The 18,682-nt window shown below is 40.5% G+C and overlaps 1 protein-coding gene across 1 annotated transcript in view; it reads right to left on the reverse strand.

The window, feature by feature from the left end:
* Window positions 1–7,489: 7,489 nt before the first annotated feature.
* nedd9 (neural precursor cell expressed, developmentally down-regulated 9) overlaps window positions 7,490–18,682 on the reverse strand; it is a 66,784-nt gene continuing 55,591 nt past the window's right edge. Inside the window, exons 4-7 of the mRNA XM_080204694.1 lie at window positions 15,424–15,540; window positions 13,272–14,525; window positions 11,039–11,128; window positions 7,490–9,871 (exon numbers count right to left, since the gene is read on the reverse strand). Of these exons, the coding sequence (XP_080060820.1) occupies window positions 9,362–9,871; window positions 11,039–11,128; window positions 13,272–14,525; window positions 15,424–15,540 (1,971 nt within the window). The 3' untranslated portion in view covers window positions 7,490–9,361. The remainder of the gene's footprint in view (window positions 9,872–11,038; window positions 11,129–13,271; window positions 14,526–15,423; window positions 15,541–18,682) is intronic.

Here is an 18,682-nt window from a genome sequence, read left to right on the forward strand (position 1 = left end):
AAAAACAATGGAGGAAGCTTTGGTTGTAATCATAGACCAGCTGAATGTTGAGTTAGCGAACCCTAATCACATGGGTGCAACAGGTTTTGCCCTGTACCTGTGCTCCACAGATGAAGCTGAAAGCCACTGCCTCTGTCACAGTAGGGCTATACCTATTAGTAAAGGAATGCGCGTCCAGCTCTGGCAAAGGTGGCTTCAGAGACCAGCAGGATGCAGTGCTGTGCAGCCACTTGTGAGATACCACTGAGGAATGGCCGCAATAAGAGTTTCATAAACCACAAAGAAGACAAGATAAGGCTAGTTCTTGGGCGAAATGAGTTGCCTGATACATCTTCAGAATCCCCAGATTCTGCAAGAAAGAGCATGCCAAAACAGTCTTTGTCAAGCATCAATGTAATTGAATAGACCTTCTTGAAACCACACCTACACAATGGATGTAACATACATAAACGTAGCACTGATATTTTGACTCCCAACTTATTTACACTTGTCTCACTTGATAATTAAAAATGACTCACTTCCTGTCCACTTCAGACTCAGATGGTTCATTTATAAAATATGAGATCAATTATCTTAGCTAGACTGACCTACAAATTATCTATGACTCACTCAGGTAACTAAGAAAATATTTTCCAAATATTGAGACATTGCACACTCCTTGTCCCTGATTTTCCATCCATTAATTTTAAACCTGGTGCACTGAAATGGAAAACTCCACAAAGGATAACCATAGCAACATAATGTAAAATCTCTTCCTAACTCTTATCTGTTCTTAATTTGCTGAAAGGTGTTTGTAAGTGAACCGTAAAATGAAGATTCTATCAGCCTGTGATAAAACACCTTTCTCCATAATTCATTTGGAAGTCCCTACAATCCACAAAGCTACCCCTTGGCTTGCAGATTAATGATGAATACTCCCATGCTAATGCTAGTGTTGGTCTGTTGAAATAGAGCTTTTCATATTCACATTAGTGTCGGTAGCTTCACAGTTTGCAAGCTGACTTTCAAGCGCGCTGCAGCCAAGAAGTGTGCCATATCCTGAGCTGAAGTCCTACAACATCAAGGACTGACAGTAAAACGGTAGCTCGGGTGAAAACCACATTTTAAGAAGGCCCCAGCTGGGACATTCAATGGGCTGTGAACTTGCTTTTCGTTCAGGAGAGAATGGGTGATTTTGTCTACAGTTCCGAACGTTCATTGGCAGCACGGCAGCACAGTAGTTAGCACTGCTGCCTCACAACCCTAGAGTTTGATTCCAGTCTTGGGTATCTGTCTGTGTAGAGTTTGCACATTCTACCCGTGTCTGTGTGGGTTTCCTCCAGGTGCTCCGGTTTCCTCCCACAGTCCAAAGATGTGCAGGTGAGGTGAGTTGGCCATGTTAAACTTGCCCCTTATTGTCCAAAGATTAGGGGGATTAGTGGGGTCAATATGTGGCGTTACAGAGATGGAAGTGGTGGAAGGGCCTGGATAAGAGACTTGATGGTTGAGTGGCCTCCCTTTGCACTGTCAGAGATTCTATGAATCATATTCTTTGTAGCAGTGAGTGGCTCGCTGACTCCCACCCTGTAGTTCCAGAACACCATATAAAACACTAATCACCCAACCAGCTTTCGGCTGGTGGGTTTCTAGCAGGAAGGTGACCGATGGGGTTTGAGGGTGGAATTTCCAGGCTCCAGTTGGTAAGCTATGACCCGAAAGGAGGTCACAGCTACTAATCGGAACTTGGCATAGGACTCCGTCAGGTGTACAATGGGTTGGAATGATCCGGAAAGCAGAAGATTTTTGCGCATTGCAAAAACGGATTTATAATTATTGGCGCCGGTGCGTTTGAATTTTCAAACCATTTTGACAATTTTCACAGATCAGGGTGAAGGACATTTGACAGGGGAGACACAGCCATGAAATGCATGACGAAAATTAGGAAATATGGAGCAGCAGACTGATAACTATTTTTCTCCATCCATAGAGGCTGGAAGGGGAGAAGACCCAGAGCCACTGCAAAGTTGAATGAATACTCCCTGTAAGCTGGCCTCCAGACTGTGAATAAAAGGCAGGAGGTACTAAAGCATGCCATTGGAAAGAGAAGGTCTCCATGTATGACCAGAACAGCCTATATCCTCTTTCCCACATGCTTCCAAGTCATAGGATGCACCTGCTTCTGAGTCTTACACTTGGTTGGTCTGCCGTTCCTGAGACCCATTCCTTGTTGCCCTCATAAGAGCCACATCATTCTAACTATTTAATTATATTCAGCCTGGTAATCCAGGGGAAGTTCTTGACTGTTTCTCTACTGTCACGGACAGCATTTACATTTTTTTATTGTCTGCTTGCAAAGTGTTTTTATGTGTAAGCTTAATGTTTTCTTACCCTCAGAGTGACTTGTCCCAACTTAAATAATTTCCAGTAGCAAGCTTTTGCAAATTTAAAAACAAGCGTTATTTATTTTGCAGAATTGCTATAGAGGTTTAAGTGCAACATCGCACACACTCTATTGTACACACAAAGATTAAATACAGACGAAGAAAAAAGATTAAGGTCTGATACTATTTGTTTTTTTCATAGCAGGCATGCAAATTCTTAGATGAATTGATATTTTAGCTGGAGTAGAGGTCTTGTAAAGCAGAAAAATCATAGTAATCTGTGAGACTTCTTCTAGTTCAATTGCGATGGAAACAGTTATCAGTAATCTTGCAGGTGGAGCAGTTTGGAGAAGAATCTTTTGTCTACTTTCAAGGTTTAGCTGTTTTACCTTGGTTGCATAGTTGGCATACAGCTGGTTCAATGGCTTTTCAGATTGTGTTTCACATGGTGTTTCTGATCTAAATAGTTTCTGCTGTTATTTATAAAAGCAAAGGTAGCAAATATGGGTGCCTTAATCACGTGATCATTGCAGTTGATGTCGTATACATGGATTTTAGTAAGGTGTTTGATAAGGTTCCCCATGGTGGGCTCTTGAAGAAGGAGGTGTGGGATAGAAGGAAATTTGGCCGATTGGATAACTAACTGGCTGACTCATAGAAGACAGAGGGTGGTGGTGGAAGGAAAATTTTCAGACTGGAGGCCAGTTACCAGTGGTGTACCACAGGGGTCAGTTCTATTTATGATTTTTATCAATGACTTGGAAGAGGGGGCTGAAGGGCGGGTTAGTAAATTTGCTGATGACACTAAGATTGGTGGAGTAGTGGATGAGATGGAGGGCTGTTGCAGGCTGCAAAGAGACATTGATAGGATGCAGAGCTGGGCTGAAAATTGGCAGATGGAGTTTAACCCTGATAAGTGCGAGGTGATTCATTTTGGTAGGACAAACTTGAATGCAGGTTACAGGGTTCTGAGGAATGTGGAGGAACAGAGAGATCGTGGGGTTCATATCCACAGATCTCTGGAGGTTGCCACTCAAGGGGATAGAGCTGTGAAGAAGGCTTATAGTCTGTTAGCGTTTATTAACAGGAGGTTTGAGTTTAAGAACCGTGGGGTTATGCTGCAACTATACAAGACCTTGGTGAGACCACATTTGGAATATTGTGTTCAGTTCTGGTCACCTCAATATAAGAAGGATGTGGAAGCATTGGAGAGAGTGCAGAGGAGATTTACCAGGATGCTGCCTGGTTTGGAGGGTAGGTCTTATGAGGAAAGGTTGAGGGAGTTGTGCTTTTCTCTTTCGAGTGGAGGAGGATGAGGGGCGGCCTAATAGAGGTTATAAGATGATGAGGGGGATAGATAGAGTGGATGTGCAGAGATTATTTCCTCAGTGGTTGTAGCTGTTACTAGGGGGCAAAACTATAAGATTCATGGTAGGAGATATAGGAGGGATGTCTGAGGTAGATTCTTCACTCAGAGTGGTTGGGGTGTGGAATGCACTTTTTGCTGTGATAGTGGAATCGGACACTTTCGGGACTTTCAAGCGGTTATTGGATAGGCGCATGGAGCGCACCTGAATTATAGGGAGTGGGATAGCTTGATCTTGGGTTTGGACACAGCTCTGCACAACATTTAGGGCTGAAAGGCCTGTACTGTTCTATGTTCTAAGTTCAAAATCCTTCGCCTAAACAAGGAAGTGGTTTAGGTTAATACACATCCTGTGCTTTAGCCTTTCATACCTTTGAGAGTTTTGAGATAGTCATGACCCAGTCATGACTCATTCTATTTGTTATCTTTTAAATACCTTCCAAAAAAAACAATGAATTAACAACAGTCCTTTGGAGACAGACATTATTCAATCCACAAAAGAAGTCAGGTGAAACTTGGGCACCCATCTTTTTGCAGTCTTTTTAATTTATTTAATTTATTTTAAATTTATTTTTAAAATATAACTTTAAAAAATCATAATATCAAGTCTGTACTGTGTATGACACTACATTGGACCTAGATGCTTCCGTTGACCCCATGAATGGTACCTTCATTGCAACGTCCCTCCAGACCTCCTCAGTCAGGTGGGTGGGTCTCCTGATGCAGTTGGTGAGGAAGTGTATCTGCGCAGCCCTAAGAACCTGCAGGGAGATATCATTGAACCACGGGGCCACCATTTGTCTGCTCCAGACATGTACCAATTGGTTATTTCCTTCTCAATGCTTATCAGAGATCAGGATGAGGCTGGTGTTCTGGGTAATGGCCTGAAGATCAGAAGTTGAAGCTGATGTCTGGAGGATGATGTTGATTTTCAGTTCGTTAAGAGAAGGTTGAATCTGGAGATCCGTTTAGAAGTGGAATTACTTTGCCTCTGCAACACCCATGCAGCTGGCCTGTTGATACTGCAGGTCCCACTGCTGTTTAAAAATAGCATTTAGATCTCTGATCCCATCAGCTGATGGTGATTTCATGGACTCCCTTCCAAACTCAGTCACATATTTGGCTGCACCTCTTGTCTGTATTACATTTACTGGTTGGCTTCCAACAAATCATGGTAAGCCAGCCATTCCCACTGTCAGTGGCAATGCTATCCATTTCTGGTTCCACCATTAGCATCCGCATCAGGGCACCAAAATTCCAGCTGATATCTCCTTGTGATTAAAATTGGATATTCATGACATTTGTATATGCCCCAATTGTTCCTTCATTTTCTTGAAGACCTAGAAAACACCTAGTAAGATGAACCCAGATAGGAATAGTTAAGATGCTTTATTTTACAACTCATCAACATGGAAAGCACCAGTTGTGACCAGCCTCTAATTTAATCAGTACAATTTATCAGTGTAGTAGTACAAAATAATAAACATATTACACTCTCCCACATGAGGAGTGCCCACATTTCAATTCAAACAAAATAACCACTCCCTTAAATGTTATCAAATTTGCCTTCACAGCTGTTTCTGTCTTCTTTCTCTTTTCAGATTATTTGTATAGTAGTTACATGATAAACAGTATGGATTATTGCACTGATTATTATACAAATAATATATTGTGATACTGTGTTTAAAGATTTCTAAAATAGGATGATTTATGGAGCAGTTTTATGTAGTGTAGCATGGATTTTGGTAGATTATATATAAAAAGTGTGGACAATAGTCATTTAAATTATGATTTAAATTTAGGGAATAATGTATGATTCACTCTGTACTATAGTCAATGTTTTACTATGGGCTAGGACTAGTACAACCTATTGGAATAGAGGGCCATCTGGTTCGGGTTGTGATTAATGGTACAAAACATGGGCTATGGACAGTATAAATAGTATAGATCAATTTAAATTATGGTAAAATATAAATTACAGGACAGATTATGTAGTATAGATAGATTCTGGAGATTATGGATTAGGCTATAGGTTATAAATTATTTTACAGTATCAAAGATTATTTTATATATTATTTAATCATTATATTGAATATTACATGGTGTGGTTTATGCCTTGGAATGGAATATTGTGCAAATTATAGCACAGTATGGATTTGGACTATGACAGGTTTTGCTATGATACAAAGTATGGTACAGATTCAAATGCATAATAAGTTAATATAAAGATTGTGTATGCTAAAGTATAGGTAGATTATGCTTAACAATAGAAAATCATAGTATAGTTATGGATTAGTGTAGGTTATACTGTTATAACACTGAGGTACCGATAAAGTACTGGGTATCGTTGCAGCCTATTGACATATTAGTGCTTCCTCTGTTCCTGAGGGCGTCCATTTGTGCTGGCTGAACTCCAATACCTGCCCAGTCACTGTCATTGTCATGGCAACCTGAGTGTGGTTATGCCTCTCAATTGGTCTTCCCAAAAAGAAAGGCACCTGATGAGAAGTAGCCTTGTACTCATTCATAACGTAGGCTCACCAACAAAGATTTTCATTTTGGATGAAACAACATTTTTTAAGGTTTCCTTTCATATTGGATTACAGGAGAGATTTGCTTGAAAAGTCCACTCATTCAAATCAGTTGAAGCGTTAGCAGAATCTATCACCACATTCTTATGTCTGTTTCATTGGTCTTAGCTTTGATTTTAAAACATCAGACTATTGCCCTTTTCACTCAATCTAATGAGAAGCAACATACAAAAAGTACAAGACGATGGTTGGATTTGGGTGGAAGGGGATGAGATGGGCACGGTGGGGAGAAGTGATTTTCCCAAGTGCACCCTAGCTAAGGGCAGCTTCATCCACTCGCAGGGAACCTTTATTACAATTTATTTTTAAATAAAATAGAATAGTTTTTGGTCAGGAATTTCATCAAAATGGGAAGTATGAGTAGGTTGTGAAAAATAAAACAACCATTTTCTAAAACCATATCAAAAACATTTAATCTTTTTCAGTAGATAGATGTAATTTTTTTTTACAGAATAATGTGACTGAATGCTCGATGTTTAAGTACATTTCCAGTTCTGGCAATGTCAAACACAAATTACAAGAGAGTCTAAACTTTTACCTTCTTACTGCACATTCTCCTTATGGATTTCAATTGTCATATAACCACACAAGTATAAAACATTAAAAATATGAATGGAACCATGTTTTAATTCATAAATGCAATCTGCTGTGAATAAATCAGAATTCTATAAAACTTAACGATCGTGATAAATGGCTCTCTGTCGATTTTGACATGGCTTTTTTTCTCTTTATGTAGTCAGTTACACAGATTTCCTGCACATTATATTATGTACCTTAGTATAACAACATGACATTTCACAACAAATGGATTATATCTGCCATCAGTTGTATCACTTTACAAGCAAGAGGGTTCTGAGGAGGTTCACAAGAATGATCCCAGGAATGAAAAGCTTGATGTATGAGGAGCATTTTAGCACTCTGGATCTGTACTCAATGGAGTTTAGGAGGGTGGGGGAGAATCTCATCGAAACCTACAGAATACTGAAAGGCCTGGATAGAGTGGACATGGGGAAGATGTTTTCATTAGTAGCAGAGTCTAGGATTTGGGGGCACAGCCTCAGAGTAAAGCGAACTGAGATAAGGATTCCTTCAGCCAGAGGGTGGCGAATCCAAAGAATTCATTGCCACAAAAAGCTGTGCAGGCCAGGTCATTGAGGGTTTTTTTTAAAGACAAGAGATAGATGGGTTCTTGATTGGTAAAGGGATCATCGGTTACAGGGAAAAGGCAGGCGAATGGAGTTGAGAAATCTATCAGCCATGATTGAATGACAGACCAGACTCGAGGGGTTGAGCGGTTTAATTCTGCTCCTATATCTTATGGTCTAACAACCTGGAACTATCCAGTGAGGCTGTCGAAGCACCACATAGGTGGTATCGGTTCATGAAGGCAGTTTAACACCCCCTTCTCAAGGGTCATTAGGTATGGGAAAAAAAAATGACAGTCTACATCCTGAAAATTAATATAACAAATAAAAAAAATGCAATCAGTTGGGGAAGATTGATTTATGGGCAGAAGACTATTGGAAATATGGAAGTCTTGTCCACACAAGACCATTGATATTCAGGTAACCAAATGGAGCCACATAGTGGCAATCTCTGCATGATTCCATCATGGAAATCCATTCTCCATGTATGAATGTAAAGATGTCCAACCTTTGTTCTGTGGGTCATACAGGTGTCCATCAATATGATTCATTTAGCTTGCAAATATCACAAAGTTGTAGGTTCTAAAAAGTCCATATGCTCCAATTTAGGATTTAATCATCAATAAAGGCAAAAATGTTAAGAGCTGCACTTTCCAAACTGGTGGCTGCAGCATTCAAATAGGACAAACCAACAAATAAGACATTTCAGGATAAATAAGAATCGAGTCTCTAGGCTTCCCGGGTGCAGGGGCAGCATTTTTGGATACCTCCACGTCAAACTGTACTCACTGACTCCTTTTCAACATTTGGAATCGTCACTCACTTGAGAATTAGCACAGATATTTGTAGGGTGCCCCAAGTAGTGAATGCAGTTTGATCTAACAATGTTAGGATAGAATAAATAAGGGAATATAGCAAGGATGGTTAAAACAAGGAAAAAAAATGGACAATACAGGTTAAATATTCAAAGATAGAGTAGAAAATAACTTTCCTTCTTCATGATATTATGCAGAATGATTGGGATTTCGCATTGCTTCTCAACATCAATGTTGTTCTCAACTAAGCACTTTCACTTGTATAATGATAGTAAAAGTGTGGAGAAGACTCCCACATTTTCAATAGACCCCTCTGGTGACAGCATGAACATGTAAATTATAAATAATTGATGATTGCCAGTGGGGAGTCACACTTACAAGGAGCCTGTAACTATGCAGCTATGATTTTCTTTCAATCGATTTTGACTGTCATGAAATAATCACCACACATCCTCAATGTGCTCTCTGTGAAATCAGCTCCCCTCTGGAGCACAGCATTGTGGAATCAATCCTGTACATCATTGCTGGTTTAATGAATAGCTAACACTGTCAATTCTGAACAGAAGAATCAAAACAATCTTCAGATTAACTAACTCCATTAAAATCACTGCCTCGCTTATCTGATACAGGAGAAAATCCCTTTGAGTGATTTTTTTTCTCTGTATTCATTCATTTTAATGCTCCAATAAATATGTACAGTTATAAACAAAACACAACTTCAGATTTGACTGTTACTGAAATGTGAAGTTGCTAAAAATGCACATGATACAAAAGGTACTTCACAGTGCAGTGTTAAATAGTTAACAATTAGTTTATGACTTAAAAAGTGTGATTATACTAGCTGCATGGTATGATTCAGAGTAAATTAGAGAACATTAAAATCTAGATACACAAGCATCATATGTATCTGAAGAATGAAAATTGTTTCAATAAAGCATTGAGCATGAAAATATAACAAAAATACAGTGGTATAAAAACCATTCTACATAAAAACAGATCATTCGATGAGCATGTCCTTTTAATACAATATATTGATCCTTTAAAGGATAGCTTCTGTTATTCAGAATTTAACAATAATGTCTCTTCATAAAGATGCCAATTGCAGCAGCAGGACTTTAAACTGATGAGAGTGATAGGATAATTCCGTGACCTTGTCCACCATCTCTTGCACTGCTGCTATGCTGGGATATTGTAAGGCAGCTGTCTTGGTTGCCATGACAATGCTTTTAAGAAGTTCACAAAGCAAATTGCTATAGTTTAATACTTTATTCCGAACATCCTGAGCCATAGCTTGTCTTGATAACGTGTCCCCTATAAATACAAGTTTGTGAGCGCTGAGGATAATGAATTTGCTGTGGGCCACAAAGATTCTGGGTGGTTGTCCACCACTGATAGAACTGAAGAAAGCATCAATGGCATTCAGAAGTGTTACAAAATGAGTCTCACACTGTTCAGAGTAGAAGAAGAGAAGCTGCTTATCTTGAGAAGTGAGACTGCTGTTTTTTTCAGGAATGTGCTGTGGTGCTTTCCAGTTTGAGAGGTCATTTTCCACTGGCTTTGTGACTTCTTTCTCTAGTTCTTGGAACTGGTTTAACTGAAACAGAAAAGTAAAATCGCGTTAAAAGATATTCAATTAAAACCAATGTAAACATGACTATATGTCCTGCTCCCAAAGTTCGCAATTCCCAAACTCCACAACTGAAAAAATATTCATCCAAACCCAGAATTGCGACAATAACTTTGTTCCACCCTCATCCCAAACCTTCTAGATGTGTAATCACATCAAAACTAAAGTGCCCCTTCCAGCTGGAAGCCAGAGACCACAATTAGATATAATCAATTCTGCTGATTCAAAGAAAAAGTCAGAACAAGGAAAAATACTGATGTTATTAAAAAATGACGACAGAATATTTTCCCATTCTATGAAAATTACAAGGAGTGCCAGATCATAGAACGGTCTCTTATATTTCAGCTAAGAAGGGAAAATATTCACCACATTTCTCTACAGGCCAAGGCAGCCACTAACAACATTAAAAAGGACAATATAACTTACAATAGCAATACTGAAAAATGTTCACTACTAAATGCTTTCAGAGTAGCAAGATATATGGCTCTGATTGTAAAACTTGATTATTGCTAGGCAACACAAGTCGGAATCTCATTTGCAACCAACACTGCCCCTCACTTTTTACTGGAGGTAGGAAATGAGCGACGAGGATAGAAGGTCAAATTTAATGAGAAGAGAATACCTTCCAAAATTACTTCAGAGTTTCATCTGATGGGTTAATGCAGAATTGAGAGACTATGAAACATTAGCATTCACACATTTTACTGTCATATATATCACGAATTTTATATATTCGTGTTAGCATCTTGTCAAAGTCAATGGTGGGAATTCTTCAGCTGTTCACACCGGCGGGATTCTCTGATCCGCTGCCGGCACACTCGATGCCGCAGGTTTCCCAGTGGTGTCAGGTGACTTCAATGGAAAATCCCATTGACAGTGGCAGGACCAGAGGATCTCTCCATCAGTGAACAGTATACCATCATCTGCTGCTGAGGAACATGTTGAGGGGAGGCCAGAATACCTCGCCAAATATGTATTTCAAATAAATATGTTAAATGGTGGTCACTGTTAATCAATTTAATTAAACCTTCACATAAGCATTTGCAGAATGTTCAAAGGGAGTTAAAATTCTTGTTGACATAAAATCTTTCAGGTTATTAACTGAAGAAAACATTCACACACAATAAAACATACTTGATGTTGTTCCAGCTGCACTTTGTTCTGTTTGACAATATTTTCTTTTTCCAGGAGTTCTCTTTGTTGCCTCTCAAATTCATCTTTCCCCTTAATATTACAAAATGCAAAATCATCAAATATGAACAAGTTATTTTGTAAAAACACTCACGTACACATACAATCACACACACACCAGCACTGAAACTTGTGTAACTCACTTCCCATCCTTTGCCACTCTGAACAACTATCCTTTGGATTAAGACATTTCTTCTGAATATGCCATTAGATTTCACGTTGACTATCTTAAATTGATGGCCTGTCAAGTATTTCCCTGCAAGTGGGCAGAATTCTCTGGCTGTTCATGCCAATGGGATTCTCTGGTCCTGCTGTAGTGAATGGAGGTTTAGCTGAGCACCAAATTCTCCATCCACGCTGGCAGTGTGTGAATGGCTGGAGATTTCCGACCATTATCTCTGCATACACTCTATTAAAAGCTAACAAAACCTCCGATAATTAGATCACCCTGTAGCCTCCTTCTTTCAAGATGAGAGAGACTGGGGAGGTGATTATCTGCTCCGATTTAGACAGACTGGAGCGGAAGATCACACCAGAGGCCTAAAACACAAGTTATGTCAGCGGGATTTCCCATTGCGATTGCCCCACTCCCCCACCAATCAGGTCACGGGAATCCCAATATTCAACATTCGGATCCCCATTAGTAATAACCACAAGGCAACTACTGCCTCACAGCGCCAGGCACCCGGGTTCGATTCCTGTCTTGGGTAACTGTCTGTATGCACGTTCTCCCCTGTCTGTGTGGGTTTCCTCTGGGCACTCCAGTTTCCTCCCACAGTCCAAAGATGTGCGCATTAGGTGGATTGGCCATGCTAAATTACCTCTTAGTATCATGATGCCCAGTTAGTGCCGGGTCCAGTGCTCTGTGGGGAGTTGTTGCCAGAGGTGGGGTTTTTCATTTTAATTTTTTTGTGTTGGGTGTCCTTTGAAAAGGGTGCCCTGATCTTTAAGTGGTTAAGTTGCTGGCAGGGCAGGCTCAATCAGTGAGTCCACCCCCTCAACAGTTTTCAACTACTTCCCTGACAATACCACAGAGAAAGCCACTGTTGGGGCCGGTGACTTTAATGCAGTTTTCCCCACCCGCTGTACCTCTGTCAAAAAATGGGAAAATTTCATCCCTAGCATTTTCATTCATTCCTGACTTGTACAGATATGCATTTCTGGTATCATCCTTGTAAATCATCTCTGTACTATACCCAGTGCCTCAATACTCTTTTTACAATATAGTGAGTGCTATAAATATTGCCGAACCAAGGTTCAATACAGGCTTAGCATAGTATTTCCCCTCTTTAATTCTATCCTTTGAGAAATAAAGCCTTCTTGATGTATTAAATGGTGTTAACATCTTATCCAAATTTTAGCGATTGGCATATTTACATTGCAATGTCCCATTATTCCTTTACCTGACCTAGATTGCACATTGCACGCAATAAGTGATGTCCCTAATCTTCCTATCAAAATGTACAACCTCACATTCATCCTTGTGGGACAGAATTTGCAAGTCAATTGCCCATTTGCAAGTTTATTAACATCTTCCTGGAATTTGTTGCTGTTCTTCTCAGTGTTAACCATCCCCCAACAATTTGGTGTCATCTAAAAACTGTGCTTCTGATTCCAAAATCCAAATGTGAAGAAATTGTAACAGCAGTGTTCCCAGCTCTGAAGTTTGTGCAACACCACTTTTCACCTTCTGCCACTCTGAACAACTACTCTTTGTCCCCCTCTCCGCTTTCTGTCTTGAAGCGGACTATCACTTCATTCTGCCACTGGTTTCCTGACTCCGCATTCTCTGGCCTTATTCATTTGTCTTTGGTTGGGCATCTTACCAAAGGTGGTCAAAGAAAATTTTCCCCATTGAAATTCATGCTGACTATTCATTCTTACATCTTTCTTTTCTAAATGTTCTTCTGTTTTCTTCCTTAGAAGGGATTCCATTATCTTTCCTACTACCAATGCGAAGTTGACTGGTTTGTAATTGCCTGGCCATGTTTAATTTCGCTTCTTAAAAATGGGAATTACATTAGCTATCCACCAGTCCTCTGGCACCTTGCCTTCTTGTAATGAATTATTAGAATTGCTTCTGTTATCTCTTTCCTAGATTCTCTTAAAATATAAGGATGCAATTCATCCAGACAACAGGTTCAGTTCAATTCAAAAGGTCAGACCTAGTACAAACCTGCAAATGGACATAATCGTAGTCTTCCATCCAACTTTTATCTATGGTTTCTTTGCTTTTAATATGATCCTGGTGATCCAACTGCGGTGGGCTATGCAAAGGCTTTATCTGAATCAATGTCTTATCTCCTTGTGAATGAGACTGATTACAGTTTGTAGTACTGTTGTCGCCAACAGTCACCTGGTTTATTTCATGGACAGTTTCTAGGTTTGTAATTCCAACACCTTGTTTGAATAAAAGTTCTGCATTTGTGCTGATAGAAGATGCTAACTGCTTCACATCATCTGGTATAGTCTTTGTCACCATAACAAAACGGTCTAAGTCATCGCATTTATTATGAGACCTGTTTACCACCAAGATGTTCAAGGACCAGTTATTATTATCTAGTGCCTGGCTGGTTTGGACTAAAATCTGGTAAGAGTCATCCAAACGCTGCAGCTGCTTTCTTAGTTTGTTGTGAAGACTGATATCTGATAAACGTGACGCATTTGCGACAGCTCCTTGGGCAAATCCAAGGAATCCCAGTAATGAGTGCCTTACTTTGTCAACATTGGCATGGATTTCATTGAGGTTTTTTTCCATTATTTCATAAGATCTCCAGTTAGGAATAACAAAAGCTACAAGCTCCTTTATTGATGTATCCACATTATGTTGCAGTTGAGTCAATCTTTCAAAAGCAGAGTCCAGGTCTAGCAGTAACTTCTTCTCTGGCAATGGTGAGGCTGAAATAGAAGACTCCTTCGATGTGGTTGAGGATGTAGACATGTTACTCCGTGTGCTACCTGTGCTAGAGAAGGACAAACGGTTCATTCCATCAGTTACATCCTGTACCACCTTCAAATCTTGCGAAACCTGTGGTGGAACGTCATATATTGCATTCTCTGCTGCTGGTGTAGCTCGATCAAAGTTTTGAAAGCCTCGAGGAATATCATAAACGTCTTTTTGTGGGGACTGCTGTTGGGCTGGTGGAATATCATAAATGCACTGTTTTTTTGAAACCAACTCTGAATTAACTATTATTGGTGGGACATCATAAACAGACTGTTTCAGAGAATTGATACCGCCTCCTGGATGGATTGTGTTCAGTTTTAAAGTTGGCTTTACAGTAGTTGGAGGGATGTCATATAACCCTTCAGATTTTTGACTCATAAGTGGATCTGTAAAGTGTCTCATCGGTGGTGGGAAGTCATATGTAGCTTCTCTGTCATGACTGCCAACTGCCTCCTTGAAAGAAGTGGGTGGAATGTCATAAACCTAAAAGTAAATTGCAAAAATAATTCAACACATTTTTTGATACAGAACTTGATAATATTATTTAACACCATTATTGACAATCTTTTTGACAGAACTGAGAAGCCAATCCTTACTGAATAATTAAATGTGAACTTAAGAACATAAGAACATAAGAAATAGGAGCAGGAGTAGGCCATCTAACCCTTCGAGCCTGCCCCGCCATTCAATAAGATCATGACTGATCTGAAGTGGATCAGTTCCACTTTCCCGCTTTCTCCCCATAACCCTTAATTCCCTTGTCTATCAGAAACCTATCTACCCGTGACTTAAGTATATTTAGCGAGGTAGCCTCCACCACTTCAATGGGCAGAGAATTCCACAGATTCACCACCCTCTGAGTGAAGAAGTTCCTCCTCAACTCTGATCTAAACTGTCCCCCCCTTATCTTGAGGCTGTGCCCTCTAGTCCTGTTATCCTTTCTAAGCGGGAAGAATCTCTCTACTTCTACCCTATCCATCCCCTTCATTATCTTATACGTCTCTATAAGATCCCCCCTTATCCTTCTAAACTCCAACAAGTACAGACCCAGTCTATTTAGTCTCTCTTCATAGGCCAACCCCCTCATCTCCGGTGTCAGCCTAGTGAACCTCCTGAACCATCCTGTCAGTTGTACTAGCCGCAACTCGCCATCCATACAATGAGTAAAATGGTTGAAACAGTGATTATTTGTGAACAACAAATCATTGCTCAAAGGATTGCAAACAATATTAATTTTTCACAATCGGGGATCTATCGTAGAGCATTAAGGAATCATTGGATTCTGGCCACCAACTTATTTTGAACTCTTGATATTAAAAAAAGTTTTCAGTTTTAAAACCAAAACCATGTTTGTGTGTGTGGATGTGCAGCAAATACGTACACTTTGCTTCTCCTTCCCCATACTAGGTGGGATGTCATACAATCCTTTGGCTCTAATTTCTTCCAGTTGTGTCTGATGCATGGCTCCTTTTAGCATTGTAGGAGGGATGTCATATAGCTGTTAAAGACAAATTAGGGTTGGTCAGAACATACGTCAAACATGATCTAAATATTAATAGACTTGAAACTACTAGGATTTTGAAATTATTTTCTCAGGTTTTTCTTTGATTTTGCTTTCCATCACTGGTTAATAGGAAGCAGAGTAGGGATAAATGGGTAACTTTCTGGTTGGTAAATTGTAACTAATGGAACGCCATAGGAATCAGTGCTGCGGCCTCGACTACTTATAATCTATATCAATGACTTGGATGAAGGGATCAAATGTGTGGTAGCTAAGATTGTTGTTGACACAAAGAAGGGCATGTTCAAGACAGAAATCGATAAAACCTTTGGATATCAATGGCATTAAGGGATACAGGGATAGGGTGGGAAAAAGCATTGAGGTAAGGTGATCAGCCATTGTCTAATAGAATGATAGAGCAGGCTGTGTGGGGATGAATAGGTTCCTCCTGCTTCTAATTCACATGTTTTTGTGATACTTATCAATACTCCTTTCTCTTTCACACAAAATATTACTCCATGGCTAGCTTTGTGTACTAGATTTGGGAATAACTGATCAGCTCACACTGCCCCATAAAATGAATTTTGCAACCAATGTGCTGTCTGTCCTTTATCATTGCCAATTCAAACTGGGTTATCTTATCCAGAAAAGCTTTTGAAACTGTGAATAGAAGTAGAGTCAATAATTAAAAGGTTACAACAATGACTATAATTTCAAAGAAATGCTTTTAATCGGAGGTTGGGAAAGGCACTATTTAGATGTAATTTTTTTTTCACTTAACTATTGATTATGCATCACAAACCTGAGTTACTGGGACAGATAGAACATAGAACATAGAACATTACAGCGCAGAACAGGCCCTTCGGCCCACGATGTTGCGCCGACCAATTAAGAAAAAAGCAATGACCCTCTAACCTAAACCAATCCCTTTCCATCCATAAACCTATCCACGGACCTCTTAAATGCCCCCAAACTAGGCGCACCTACAACTGCAGCAGGCAGGGCATTCCATTCCCCCACCACCCTCTGGGTAAAGGACTTACCTCTGCCCAAGATCACAAGAAATCACAAAAGGTCGTGAATGTAGCCCATCCATCATGCAAACCAGCCTCCCGTCTATTGACTCTGTCTACACTTCCCACTGTCTCAACAAAGCAGCCAGCATAATTAAGGACCCCATGCACCCCAGACATTTTCTCTTCCACTTTCTTCCTTTGGGAAAAGGGTACAAAAGTCTGAGGTTACATACCAACCAACTCAAGAACTGCTTTTTCCCTGCTGCTGTCAGATTTTTGAATGGACTTACCTTGCATTAAGCTGATCTTTCGCTACACCCTAGCTATGACTGTAAAACCAAATCAAAATATAAATACTGTAGCTACAAGAGTAAGTCAAAGGCAAGTAACTCACTTCCCAACTCCCCAAAGCCTGTTCATCAAACACAAAGCACGAGTTAGGAATGTGATGGGAAAGTCTCCACTTGACTGGATGAGTTCAGCTCCAGCAACAAAGAAGGAAAAACAATACAGCGGAGGAACAAGCCCTTTGGCCCCCCGATCGATGAACCCACAGATCATGTGTTCCTAACTAGACCATCCGTTTGTATCCCTCTATTCCCAGCCTGTTCATGTGGCTATCTAGATAAGTCTTAAATGATCCCAATGTGTCTGCCTCAACCACCTTGCTTGGTAGTGCATTCCAGACCTCCACTACCGTCTGTGTAAAATACGTCCCCTGCATTTATGTATTGAACCTTGCCCCTCTTACCTTGAACTCGTGACCCCTTGTTTGTCATTTCCGACCTGGAAAAAAGCTTCCTACTGTTCACCCTATCTATGCCCTTCATAATTTTATAAACTTCTATTAGGCCGCCCCTCAACCTCCATCTTTCCAGGGAGAACAACCCTAGTTCACTCAATCTCACCTCGTAGCTAACACCCTCCTTACCAGGCAACATCCTGGTAAATCTTTTCTGCACTCTCTCCAAAGCCTCCACATCCTCCCGGCAGTGTGGCGACCAGAACTGGACGCTGTATTCCAGATGTGGCCTAACCAACGTTCTATATAACTGCAACATCACATGCCAATTTTTATACTTAATGCCCTGTCCAATAAAAGCAAGCATACTATATGCCTTCTTCATCACCTTTTCCACCTTTAAGGATCTGTGGACTTGCACACCCAGGTCCCTCTGTGTGTCTATACTCCTGATGGTTCTGCCATTTATTGTATAGCTCCTCCCTACATTACTTCTACCAAAATGCTTCACCTCGCATTTATCTGGATTAAATTCTATCTGCCATTTCTCCAACCAATTTTCCAGCCCATCTATATCCTGCTGTATTTTCTGACAATGTCCATCACTATCTGCAACTCCAGCAATCTTTGTCGTCCACAAACCTACTAATCAGACCAGCTACACCTTCTTCCAAATCATTTATATATATCACAAACAGCAGAGGTCCCAGTACAGAGTCCTGTGGAACACCACTAGTCTCATACCTCCAATCAGAAAAAGACCCCTCCACTGCTACCCTCTGTCTTCTCTGGCCAAGCCAGTTCTGTAGCCATCTAGCTAGCTCACCTTTGATCCTGTGAGATTTAACCTTTTGCACCAGCCTGCCATGAGGGACCTTATTTTCCAAACGTCGCTGGATTCCGGGGAAGTGCCGGAAGATTGGAAAACGGCTAATGTTATGCCATTGTTTAAGAAGGGTGGCAGGCAAAAGGCAGGGAATTATAGGCCAGTTAGTTTAACGTCTGTTGTAGATAAAATGTTAGAATCCGTGATCAAGGAGAAAATAGCGAGGCATCTTGACGAGAATTGTTTGATAGAGCAGATGCAGCACGGTTTCGTTAAGGGGAAGTCGTGTCTGATGAACTTATTGGAGTTCTATCAGGATGTGTCTAGGGCGGTGGATAGAGGAGAGCCGGTGGATGTGGTGTTTCTTGATTTTCAGAAGGCGTTTGATAAGAGGTTATTACAGAAGGTCAGGGGGCATGGAGTTGGGGGTAGGGTGTTAGCGTGGATAGAGGATTGGCCGTCAAATAGGAGGCAGAGAGTGGGGGTTAATGGGTGCTATTCAGATTGGCGGTTGGTGACTAGTGGAGTGCCCCAGGGGTCGGTGCTGGGGCCTCA

The sequence above is a fragment of the Carcharhinus amblyrhynchos genome, chromosome 2 (assembly GCF_965287045.1).
Source record: "Carcharhinus amblyrhynchos chromosome 2, sCarAmb.v2.hapA, whole genome shotgun sequence".
In the NCBI taxonomy this organism is placed as follows: Eukaryota; Metazoa; Chordata; class Chondrichthyes; order Carcharhiniformes; family Carcharhinidae; genus Carcharhinus; species Carcharhinus amblyrhynchos.